The 13,874-nt window shown below is 28.0% G+C and overlaps 1 protein-coding gene across 4 annotated transcripts in view; it reads left to right on the forward strand.

Moving 5' to 3' along the window:
* Nucleotides 1-503: 503 nt before the first annotated feature.
* Nucleotides 504-13,874, forward strand: part of LOC112771648 (probable sesquiterpene synthase) — a 149,708-nt gene continuing 136,337 nt past the window's right edge. Inside the window, exons 1-7 of one of the 4 annotated variants that reach the window (XM_025816435.3) lie at nucleotides 513-742; nucleotides 2,491-2,770; nucleotides 2,882-3,260; nucleotides 3,756-3,974; nucleotides 4,133-4,277; nucleotides 4,359-4,604; nucleotides 5,085-5,582. In XM_025816435.3, the coding sequence (XP_025672220.1) occupies nucleotides 635-742; nucleotides 2,491-2,770; nucleotides 2,882-3,260; nucleotides 3,756-3,974; nucleotides 4,133-4,277; nucleotides 4,359-4,604; nucleotides 5,085-5,381 (1,674 nt within the window). In that variant the 5' untranslated portion in view covers nucleotides 513-634 and the 3' untranslated portion in view covers nucleotides 5,382-5,582. Of the gene's footprint in view, nucleotides 863-2,490; nucleotides 3,261-3,755; nucleotides 3,975-4,132; nucleotides 4,278-4,358; nucleotides 4,605-5,084; nucleotides 5,583-13,874 lie in introns of those variants that run through there. The other 3 variants (XM_072225590.1, XM_072225591.1, XM_072225592.1) reach the window with 3 other exon arrangements.

Here is a 13,874-nt window from a genome sequence, read left to right on the forward strand (position 1 = left end):
ATAGGAATTGTATTGGTTAATGCTTGTAAAGTTATTTATATATATTTATGTATATATATGGATGTACTGTTTGTGAGTTGTTGTAAGTTGTATGGTATTTGTGGATGTACGTTATCGAACGAAAGTATTTTTGGGAGCGGTATTACGGTTTAAAGTTTTAAACAGACTCATATTTTAGTATTAAATAGTATAAGTGTCGTCGTAATGTCCGAGCTATCAAAGTCGCGCAGCCGGAAGCGTGAGCCTTGGTAGTTAGGGTGTTACAATCATAGATACAAATGTCAGCGTTTTCATCTCTCATGAGTACAAATGATCATTTATTCAATTAACTAATTTATAAGGTTAAAGATAGTTAATACTATTCAAGATTAAAGGATATGCAATTCTTTAATAATTGAGGAATGGCTAGAGAATTCACTCACTTTTTAACAAGACAAAATAAAAAGGAATCTTGTTTATCCACTTGGGGTCACATGCACAATCTTCACATTTAAAAATGGGCATCCAGCTAGGGACATTAACTCATCTCCCTTTGCATTAGTGAACCATATTCTATATAATTATTGGTTGTAAACGTCTTAATATCGTTCATTACCCAATACTATACATATCTCTTTCAGCTTCAGTTCCAGTGATGACTTCGAGTCAACCTGCCCCTTCTAACTCAAAGCGACCCTCTGCAAATTTTGCTCCTAGCATTTGGCACGATACTTTCCAAAAATACGCTGATTCTGAATCCTTGGTATCTTATTTAATTTTGTATGATGAAATATCAGTATATTGTTAAACTTATACATATATTCAAAATACGGATAGTATATATCTGATCACTTCTACGCCAGAAACTCAAAATAATGCTTGGGTAAGTGTCTTTAACAAGAATGATAGTTATATATATATGGACGGGATCCCTAGTTGTATAAAACAAGTTATCTATATTGTATTTCTAGTATGCAAATGTAATCCCAAAAATTTCCATAACTTTTTGTATATTTTTGGATATCTGTTTTGTTGAGTTTAATTTTGATGTATTGATATCATAGTGTAAAATGTTTTATATAGTTATGTAATCATATTTATTTTTTTGAATAACTATTCACACAGTTCATAAAAATAGTAGTTATTTTTTTATGATATTATGTTATGTAATTAGATGTACATATAAAGATGTTTTACACTGACAGTATATTAAAATTAAATTCATATTTTGTTATAAGAAAATACATAATTAGTTTATGAATTTAATTTTAATGTACTGTCAGTATAAAATAGTTTTTCACGTGCATCTAATTACACAATATTACATCAGTAAAAATAACTATATTTTACATTGATCGTGTGAGTGGTCATCTAAAAGAACAGGTATAATTACACGATAATACAAAACGCTTTACATAGTCAGTATCTAAATTAAACTCTTAGTTTATATATACATATGTTTTAAAAGAGAATTTTAAAGTAATGATTGAATTATTTCCATGTGATTTCAAAGTCAAGATCGAGTTCAAACTGTGAAAATAACCACGAAAATAATTATTAGATTCGGTTGTGTATAATACACTCTTTGAATGGAGTTCTTTTCGAAATCTTGCATTAACATATTTATTCATTAGACTGTCTTTTTAATAATATACTTTCTTTCTTTCTTTTTTATTTGTTTTTTTTTTTAATTAATGAAGATAACCTAATTAAGTTGAAAAGAGAAAAAAATATAATCTCGTTAATTTTCTTTTGTTTTTTAGTTTTTAAAGAGTCATAGTATTAAAATAGCCTAGTCTGCATTTTGTAAACATTTCTATAATTATATACTTAATTAATAAATAAGATTCATTTTAATATTGACTTTTATATTTTTAACTTACGTTTTTGTTTTCTTATCAAACAAATAAAAACTCTTCTTTACTTATTATTAAAATGGCACAACTTTCAATCTTTTACGTTATATTTTTTTCATAACAACAAAAATATATAGTATAACTTTGTGGAAGTTAACTCATACTGAAAACTGAAAAGCAACTTTAGTAAATATTTGCTTTCACAAAAATTTTCTATTTTTAATACTGAAAACTTAAAAAATTTATTTAACAACCAAATTAAATTGAGAAATGATATGCATAATAACTGAAACATAAAACATTATTACTAGTACCAGTCTGATTTGTATCTGATTATATTTAAGTGTTACATCGAAGCTATAACTTTCTCAACAAATCATCATATAATAATTTTGTTAGAAATATAATTATTTATATATTTTTTTATTGGCTTAAATTTTGAATAAAGTATCATAATATCATTATATTATATCAGAATATCTATGATTGAATGATTTAGTGTTCGATTTTTATTATCTCTAAAAGAAAAAAGAAATGTCATAATAAATTTAGATCAAATTGAATAGTTGATCATATGTAAAGAGATATGACTTACTCTCATTATTTGTTAATTTTTCATGCATTTGAACTAAATATTAAATTGAAAACTTTGCAGGAAGTGAACGAAATCATGAAACAAGAAGTTCAAATGCATAAAGAAAAAGTGAAGATGAATTTGCTTTCTAATGATAATAATATCTTACAAAGATTAAGCTTAATTGATTCAATTCAACGATTGAGTATATCTTATCATTTTGAAAATGAGATTGACAGAATATTAGTACACATCCACAATGATTTTATTAACAAAGATCTTGCTATAGAAGAATGTGACCTTCACTTTACTGCATTATTTTTTCGTTTGCTCCGACAAAAAGGATATAACATTTCATCAGGTACATATAGAACTAATTTTTTTATCTTTTATATATATCATTACAATATAAAAAGATACCAATTTATTAATTATGGATTCACACTAGTTAGTATAAATATGAATTATACAGATGTTTTCAACAAATTCAAGAATAAAAAAGGAGAATTCGATGAAATAATTGTTGCTCAAGATGTTGAAAGAATGTGGAGCTTGTATGAGGCTGCACAGTTAAGAGTTCATGGAGAAGATATATTAGAGGAAGCACATAAATTCACATACAATAAACTTAAGTCCATTACCAATCAATTGAGCCCATCTCTTGCTAACCAAGTCAATCAAAGTTTACAACAACCTCTTGACAAGGCAATTCCAAGAATGAAGGCAAGGTCATATATGTCTTTTTACGAAGAAAATCCTTCGTGTGACAAGGTTGATCTTCTAAGCTTGGCAAAATTGGATTTCAATATGGTACAAAAATTATATAAAAAAGAAATTGGTAGCAACACCAAGTAAGTGCTATACTTCTACTCAAGTTCTCCTAGCTAGTTTTTTTCCCTCACAATATATATATATATATATATATATAATTTAAACTTTTAATACTTACTTTACAATAAATAAATAAACTAATTATTCGATCAATCTAATTTAGTTAGTCAAATAGTTCTAGTTACTATTAATATAAATGACAATTAAAATCAAAATAGAAATATGAAGCCCGAATTCATCAAGTTTATTTATTTTGAGCATTTGCATGTTGTACTAGTTTCTTTTTATTTTTTAAAATAAACATAAAAGTAACAACCTTAGTTGATTGCTTTAGAGTACGTGGAAGATAGAAAACAAATTGTTATTTTCTTATAATGAAGAAATAGATAATGATTTGTTCATTGAGTTATGAAAGTTATTAAAAAATAGAGCATTCATTAATTATCAAAATATAAATAATAAAAAGAACTCCTATAATTAACCGTCATGACATGGCCTAATTAGTTGTATTACAGGTGGTGGAGAGAATTAGATTTTGCAACAAAGGTTCCTTATGCAAGAGATAGGGTAGTTGAAGGATTCTTTTGGCCTTTTGCTACGAACTCTGAGCCTAAATATAGCACTGGAAGACAAATGATAACCAAATTGGCTATATGTATCTCTCTTGTGGATGATACTTTTGATGTTTATGGCACAGTTGAAGAACTTGAACTCTTCACCAAAGCAATCCAAAGGTCTGATTTTAGAACAAGAATTCACCAGTGTTTATATTATGCTATCTCAATAAAGGGAAAAAAATATCTTTGTTGCATAATAATCTTAATCACTTTTCACTTTTCAGTCCCATGATTTTTTTCACTTTTTCTTAATTTTTAGCCCCTTTATTTTTCAGATGGGATATTCAATGCATTGAGTCTCTTCCGGATTGCTTTAAAGTTATTTTTAATGCAATCATGGAATGCTGGATGGAAATAGAGGTTTTCATGAATGATGTGGGTGGAGACTCAAACTTAGTGTTGCAACATGTTAAACAGGCTGTAAGCTTTCATTCATTAGACTTATTGGTTTATTAATTAATAATCACTTTAATTAAATAAATAACTTTATTATACCTGCAGTTTTCTAATATAGTACAAGCTTACATGGTTGAAGCAAAATGGTGCCATGAGGACTACATTCCAACATATGATGAGTACATGATTAACGGAATTCTCACTTCAGGAAGCCCATGGTTCACAACAGTGTTCATTGCTCTTGGAGAATTTGCATCCAAAGAAATGTTTGATTGGATTTCTAATATTCCCTTCATCTTAAAAGCCTCATCATTTGCTGGCAGACTAACAAATGATTTGTCCTCACATAAGGTAGAGATTTTTCTAATTTTTTTAATTCTATTTAATTAGTTTGGTATATATATAATTTAATTTTAATACACTGTAAACATACACAAAGTTTTATACAATTACGTAATATTATGTCAATAAAAATAACTATTTTTAATATAGATTTAGATCTTTTAAAGTTTGAATTTCACTTTAGGGAGTAAAGTGTGATTTCTCATCATTGATTTCATAGGTGGGACCAAGAATAAATATAAAAGAGAAATTATTTAAGAATAGAAGATCACACTTTACTCTCTAAAGTGAAATTCAAACTTTTGAGGATCCAAATTCTTTTAATATTGGCTGTTTAAATAATCATCCAAAAAATGATATAAATGAAAAACTGTATAAAATATTTTATAACGTTTATACACTAAAATTACTTTAATTTAGTTTTATAAATTTTGGAATAATGCCGCTTATAATTAACTGCTGCTTTTTAAATTTGATCAACATGTGTAGTTTGAACAACAAAGGAAACATGTTGCTTCTGCAGTAGAAAGTTGCATGAAGCAGTATAACTTTTCAGAAGAGGAGGCCTATGAATTCATCAAAAAGGATATCAATGATTCTTGGAAGGATATGAACGAAGAGTATCTCAAGTTAACCGAGGAAATCCCAAGACCCATCCTTGATTGCATTGTTAACTTGGCTCGCATATGTGAGTTTATATATGCAAACTTTGAAGATAAATACACCAATTGTGAACTTTTGAACGATGACATCATGGCACTGCTTTTGGACCCCATCGTCGTGTAGCAGTTTCCTCAAGACATTTTTTAACATTTGTTCTAAATAAATAATTCTACCAAATTTTATTATAGTATAATTAAGAAACTGAGACTAAAATTTCTGTTTCATCCTCGTCATATTGCGTCTGTTGTGCACGTTGTGACATGTATGATGTTTAATTTCTCTTTATCGATTGTTTGTGTTATATTTTATATATCTTCTTCTCTATTTTTCTTAATTTGCTATTTGCAAAAAGCTAAGTAAGGTTATACCATTCAGTTATTACTACCTTCTTAATTTAACGGGAAAAAAAAAAGAGTTTGGAGCATGGTTGTTTAATTATTTTTCTCGTTTTTGTTAGTGATTTCAAGCTTCTAGTATACTCCAAGATTAGTCGTTGAAAGGATTCATGGTCTGAGGCATGAATCAATGCAAGTGAGTAGAAGACATGATCATAAGGTAACATTAAGAGATAGAACAGAATTCAGAAAAACAGAGAGAAAGGCGTAGAAAGCTTGTATTGCAAGTAGTAAGTTAGATTTACAACGAAGGGTGATGGACAATATATATAGCTAGCTTAGGCTATACAGGACGTGCCATGCACAAACACACATAGTACTGATAGTAGCATAGCTGCTGAGCTGTTTTAACTAAACAAACTCAACTTTTCACTAATAGTAGTAGCAGATTTTAACTGACCTAGCTACCATTACCCTTGATAGTCGTTAATGAGATCATTTTTCTTGTTCTAATAAAAGATCACACCTTTTGAGGGTCATTCAAATAAATATAATATAAAATAGGGGTCAGATTGAACTATTTTTGATAGGGCATAAGGACATCAATCCCTGCCCAAAGCACCTTCGTATATTACGATGACAAAAGTTGTCTTTGCATTTATTAACCATGTCAAAATGGAAGTGCACCCAAACCACTATATATTGTGTGTTTGGATTTCAGTTTGCAAAAAGTGAGTTTGCATAAAATTGATTTTATAAAATTGATTTTGATGAAAAGTAAGTTTGAGTTAACGTGATTTATGTTTGACAATATTTGTATCAAAATTGATTATAGCAAAATAGATGTTGTTTGCATTATACTACTCAAAATCACTTTTAGATGAAAAATTACTAAAAGAGACATCAATTTAAATTATTTTTTTATATACATGCAAAAACAGAACCTAACAAAAATAATATAAAAAATATTTATTATATAAATAAATAAATATAATAAAAAAATATAAAAGAGAGTAATATAAATTTTATAATGTTAAACAAAAAAAATATTCTATAATTTTTCTAATATTACCCGTATTCTTTAATTTAATATTATTTTGGACTATAAATATTTATTATTTATGACACTATTGTTACTTATAATTAATTTTTTATTTATTTTGTCCTTTTTTATAGGATCATAGTTTATATTATACAAAATTTAGATAATAAACGTAGTATATAATAATTACAATTACAAATTTTACAAAGTCAAAATACAAAATAAAAAAATTAATATAAAACAAAGATAGAGTACATCAAAGAATAGAAAAAAAATCATACAAATAAAAAATAATAAAAATTTCATACACAACATAAATACAATGTAGTAAAAGATAGAAAAAAAAAAGAATTTATATGAACAAAAAATAATTAAAAAATTATAAAAATTAATGAGTAATTACCCAAATCAATCCCCGAGGATTTTAGAATCGGACATTTTAGTCCCCAAGAAAAATTAATACACGGATCAGTCCCCAAGGTTTTACTCCGGCAGACAAATCAGTCCCCAGTTCATTTTCCGGCAAAGTAATTACCTAGATCAGTCCCCAAAGATTTTAAAAACGGACATTTTAGTCCCTAAGAAAAACTAATGTACAAATCAATCCCCAACGTTTCTCTCTGTTAGACATAATAGTCCCCCGTCCAAAAATAAAATAAAATAAAATAATTATTATTATTAATTGCACAATAATATTGTACTATATTTTTTGTATTTTTTAGACAAAAATAATGATAAATTTATTCATTAAATTCTTATATAATATATATATATATATATATATATATATATATATATATATAGTCACTCAATAATAATAATAATAATAATAATAATAATAATATTAGATATTATTTTACAAGAAATTCAAAGTTAAAATCATTTGATATTTTTGTATTTAATATAATCAAAAGATGTCCTATGTAAAAAAAATTATATATGTTTATATTAAAAAATATGTATTAAAACAAAATATTTTAATTTGAATTTATATTAAATACATATTTTTTTAATACAAACATATTTTTAAAATAGTACATCTTTTGATTATATTAAATACAAAAATATCAAATGATTTTAATCTTAAATTTCTTATAAAATAATCTCTAATAATTTTATTATTATTATTATTATTATTATTATTATTGAGTGACTATATATATATATAATACATATATAAGAATCTAATGAATAAATTTATCATTATTTTTATCTATAAAATACAAAAAATCATGGTATAATATTATTATGTAATTAATAATAATAATAATAATAATAATAATAATAATAATAATAATAATAATAATAAAATTATTAAAGATTATTTTACAAAAAAATTAAGGTTAAAATTATTTGATATTTTTGTATTTAATATAATAAAAAAATATACTATTTTAAAAAATATGTTTGTATTAAAAAAATATGTATTTAATATAAATTTAAATTAAAATATTTTATTTTAATACATATTTTTTAATATAAACATATATAATTTTAACTTTGAATTTTTTGTAAAATAATCTCTAATAATTTTATTATTATTGTTGTTGTTGTTGTTATTGAGTGACTATATATATATATATATAAGAATTTAATAAATAAATTTATCATTATTTTTGTCTAAAAAATACAAAAAAATATAGTACAATATTATTGTGCAATTAATAATAATTATTTTATTTTATTTTAATTTTGGACGGGGGACTATTATGTCTAACAGAGAGAAAAGTTGGGGATTGATTTATACATTAGTTTTTCTTGGGGACTAAAATGACCGTTTTTAAAATCTTTGGGGACTGATATGGGTAATTACTCTGCCGGAAAATATGAACTGGGGACTATTTGTCTGTCGGAGTAAAACCTTGGGGACTGATCCGTGTATTAATTTTTCTTGGGGACCAAAATGTCCGATTCTAAAATCGGGGACTGATTTGGGTAATTACTCAAAATTAATAAAAATACCTGAAAAATTATAGCACTACAAAAAATAAAAAAAATCAACAATATTTATCATATGAATAAAAAAATACAATAAAATAAATAAAAAATTATATAAACAAAGTCAAACAAAAATAAAAAAATTCATAAAAAATATACATATAAAAAATAGTGTAGGAAATGATAAAAAAAACTCATAAAAACATAACATTAGAAATCGTAACATTAAAAATTAAAATATGAAAATGAATACTAAAAATAATAAAAAAATTAAAATATTCAATTTACTAGTGATCGAAACAAATCTGAACAATTTGATGAAAAAAAAATAGAAGGAATATCTATGAAAAAGTAGAAAGAACTACAGAGAACTAAAAATGAAGGGTAAGGTTGGTAAAAAAGAAAAAATTTTCTCACCTAATTTTCTAAAGGTAATCAGCAACCATGAACGTGAACCGTAGAAGCTACAAATTTTAGCTTCTTCTCCTCAACGTGGGTTTAGAGAGGCAGAATCGTTTCTGCGTTTAGAAAGAAAAAAATTGCCAAACATAAAAATGAAACTTTCAAGAAGTTCAAACGCACTTCTTTCTTCACCAACGCGTTTGCCAAACACACCCTAAACCCTTAGTCGAATGCATTAATTGGATCCCGGCCCATATAACAAAAGTCTGGTATTTGACCTTTTCAAAAACAATTTTCAATAGATTTAAAAACATAAACTATGAACTTTTCGAATCTTATTATAAAAATTCAGAGGATAATGATAATCTAGTTTCAAACTTGTCCTAGGATTCTTTTTATTTCCAAATTGCAGTATAAAACTCTATAATCGTGGCTGCTCGCAACAATAATAATTAGGACATATTTGGATTTCTTATCGAACAAATTTAAATTAAAATATAGATTAAATCATTTAAAATGTACTCGAAAAATTCAAGTGTCTAAAAAGATAATTTTAAAAGATAAAAAAGGTGAAAGAGCTATAAAAAATTTGAAAATTTTGACAAAAATAATGAATTAATAATCAAATAACTGTTTTCATTGATTAAAAATACTGCGTAATACCTTATAAAATTGACATATAAACATTGTACTTGTTATGTCAATACCTTTTATTCAACAAGGACAAAGTTATTTATAATTAATTTTGTTTTCAATATCTAAAAGTTCTTAAGTTCTTTTTAATTTTTATCTTTTAAAATTATTTTTTGTTAGTCCAAAAGTTTTGGAGGAATTTTTTATATTTTTTTCCTAAATTATTAGAAATATAATTATTCGTGTGTTTTATTCTATCAATTTTAAGTTTTTATGAGAAGTAGTTTAATTTCATGATATAGTATCGAATTTTCTATGACTTAAAAATTTGAAATTTGATCTTTATTTGTTAATTTCAAAAAAAAAATTTTAGCATAACACTAAAAAAAATCTCAAAAATATTTACACGATTTTAAAAGATATATATATATATATATATATATATATATATATATATATATATATATATATATATATATATATATATATATATAACAACTTAAGATTTTAAAAATAATGAATTCATGATACAAATATATTACGTTCAGCTTCCCACTTGTAACACTTTAGTTAGTCTGCATTTCAATTGGGTACTTATAATATTTAGGTAGCATTTGGTGGAGAGATAGAGATGGAAAGACTGAGACTGAGAGACTGAGAGACTGAGACTAAGAGATAGAGATTGAAATAAATTTCAATATTCTGTTTGGTGCAAAATGAGAGACAGGAATTGAAACAAAAATGAAACTCTAATTTAATTTGCACAAAGAGTAAAATTGGAATTAATTAATTAAAATGAGAATATTTTAGGTATAAAATGTTATTAAAGTTTCAGTCTCTATATCTAAAAATTTTAGTCCCCTGTGTCCCTATTTTTTGGAGGTACTGAAATATTAAAATTTTGAAGACAGGAACAGAAATTTTAGTACCAGTTTTTGAACCAACAAACACAATACTAAGTCTCAGTCTCTCAATCTCTGTCTCAGTACCTCAAAACAAACGCTATCTTAGGATTGTGGTATACTTGTGATTTATTTAAATCCTGTTTACTCTATGTTCTGTCCGAATATCACTTGCGGAAACGAATTCTTTATCTATCAGAAATTTAGAATACAAACAAATTCATGCAATTTTAATATATTAAAGAGGGGATAACAAAAGTTTGGTATTCTCCATCATTTCATTAATTACTAACACAAGGGTAGAGTAGTACAAAAGCAAGTACAAAGAATTAAACCAAATTAAAGCTATAATATTTTGTAAGTATATCTAAACAAAAATATAGAAACATTAAATTGAGAGAGAAATTGTAACACCCTACCACACAGAGCCTTACGCTTAAGCCGTAAAGCAGAGGTGGTGTGGCATTACCACTTCTAAAATAAGGTATATACATATATTAGTAGTAGAAAGAATATAATAAACTAGGAACCTTGAAAAATAGGTGAAACAAAATTCGCGAAAATAAAAGCGCAACGTTCAGGAAACGGAATTACTTGCGTGCGAAGAAAACTAAGGTTCATAAGTATAAGTAAACAGAAAGTGAGAATAGAGAGTCAATGATACAAAATAACTGTAACACCCTCACTACTAGAATGCCACGCTTCCGGCTGTGCCACTCTGATAGCAAGGAGTATTACGACTACTTTATATACTAAATATTAACATAGGAGCCTGTGACTCAACACTGTATCACTGAATTCTTTGAAAATCGGAAATAAATACTTTATCTCAAAAGAAATACAGGAAGGCATAGATTCATATACAAGACTCATTACATAATATCTTATAATATAATAAACATATAGAACATACAACTCCTATCCCTCTTACAAACTTGTAATAACAAAGACGAGAGACGAAAATAATCTAAATAATACAACAATATATAAATCAAACGCAGTATAACTCTTCATAATGCTTCATCCGATTCCTAAAAAGGTAAAGCTGTAGGGGGGTGAGAACCTAACCACACGGTCTCACCACGGAGTTTCAAAATTGTCATAAGAAGATATTTAATAAGAAAACTGTTTTCGAGCTCAGTGATTATCATTGCCTTATGAATCTTTTAAAAAAACCAATAGGTAATTGTTCAAAATCTTTTCAAAGAAACAATGTTTAATCTTTCAGAAATCCGAAACCTTTCCTTTCTTATAAGAAAATCTTAATCAGAAACCAACCACACAATCAAATAACACAATCACTAATTCAGCACCAAAATTCATTCTCAAATGTAGCACGCCAGGGCAAACACAAGCAAGGCAGACAAGGAAAGCACAAGCTTATGTAACAGTTACAGCAAATAGTTCAAGTAGCAGTTAAGAACAGTTTAGCAATTAGGCAAACCTAAACAAGTTCAAACCCAAGCAAAGCATACAAATACATATGATGCATGCCTGTCCTATGGCTGATGAGGCTCATCTGTTGGTTATCCAGCCAACCCGACAAGTCTGAATTGTCCTTAGACTGGCCCCTAACATGCATCCCCAAGAGTCTATGCATAGAATTTTCTCAAATAATCAATATTGCTCAATGGGGGTAACATTCCCGGAGAATTTATATAGTGCCCGGTCACCTTACATCGTAGGGTCAACAAAGTATCGAGTTTTCAACCCGGTACACGTGGTGGCAAGCCATGGTACTTTATCCAGGGAACCTTGTATCTCAGATAATTCAAATTCATAAGCCATGTGATTAATTCAAAGTTCATATCTCAACATTCTAAATGTCATAATCATTTATCAATCCAAATCTCATTTTCAAATTCATTCCAAAACCATATTTCAAAAAAAAACCCTCATTATCCTTCTTTCCATTCCATCCATTAACAAATCCCAATTCAAAACATAATTCTTTCTCTGATAAATAAATCAATCTTAAAAACATATAATGTTTAAGAACAAATCTTTTTAATTAAATACTCCAAATAAAACTTCTAATTTTATAAAATTTCGGCAGCATCTCCTCTAAAACTCAGACACTGCCACCCTTTCCGGGTCCCAACAAAACCATTTCTCAACCTCCTTTCAACTCAATTTCAAAATCAGAACAATTTCAATATCTCAAACCATTTTCAATTTAAATTCATTTTTTCTACAAATCAAGCTCATTTCCAATATTATAACCCTTTCCAAATTCCAATTCATTTCCAACAAAGTCAACTAACATTTTCTCAAACACTTTCCAACATTTTCAAAATCTCGGATCCGAAGTCAAACTAAATCTAACATCAAATCACTTTCCAATTCTCAAATTATACTTGATAAACATTCGAATCAGATTTTTAAATTAATCTTTCATTCACTACTTCAATATCAACTCAATATTCAGAACTAGCCACAGACAAGTAAGCAATCACATTCATTCAAGGCAGTTCAGTTCAACTCATAAGACTCCATAATCACCAAAAATATTTACTCGCCTAAATATCAATTTATAAAAACTCTTAAGGACAAAATGAGTTTTAATAAAAACACCCCTACCTCAAAGTCGAAACTCGCAAAATCAAAACGTGTCAAAAATCCCTTTTCCCTCGGCTAGCGACAGCAACAACCGTAATCTCAGCTTTATCCACTTTTGCAACAACCGAAACAGCTTGAATTGTAACATACAATAACCGGAACTTGATCCTAAGGCATTCACATTGCAGGAATCTTAGTAACATATAACAGAATAGTGACTAACAGAGTTCGGAACAAGGGACAGCTTACCGGACTTACGATTAACCGAGAACACGGAGCAGCAATAGCTCCGGTGATGACGCAACAACTTGATGTCGCAGGCAACAACCATTGAATTCAGCATGCAAGACTCAGAGTTTGATCCTACGTTACCAACGTCTCAGAACCTTTAATAACTCATAACAGAATTCCGATTTTCATAGATTCCAGAACAAAACGCTTATCGAAAAGATGGAGTTCCACCGGTGGTTACCGGCGGTCAGAACGGCAACGCAAAGCTTCAATGGCGACAAGGCAGCAACGAACGGTGGTGCAACAGCCACCCAAACGCGACGACGGCGATCCCATCCACTCGACAACCACGGCAACACCGCGACGCTCCCTTTCATGCCTCTTCTCCCTCCTCCGTTCGCGACTCCAATGGCGGCGGCAAGGACGGGTTTGATGACAGAGATCCGACGAAGCTAGCGGTAACGGGCTTCCTCCATACTTGCGAGCACGACGGCAGCGATGGGGTTGACGGGCTTCCTCTCGGCGCTGCTCTCTGCCTCGGTTCTGGCAAGCGTGACGACGATGATGACCAGAC

This window comes from Arachis hypogaea, chromosome 18 (genome assembly GCF_003086295.3).
Source record: "Arachis hypogaea cultivar Tifrunner chromosome 18, arahy.Tifrunner.gnm2.J5K5, whole genome shotgun sequence".
Taxonomy (NCBI): domain Eukaryota; kingdom Viridiplantae; phylum Streptophyta; class Magnoliopsida; order Fabales; family Fabaceae; genus Arachis; species Arachis hypogaea.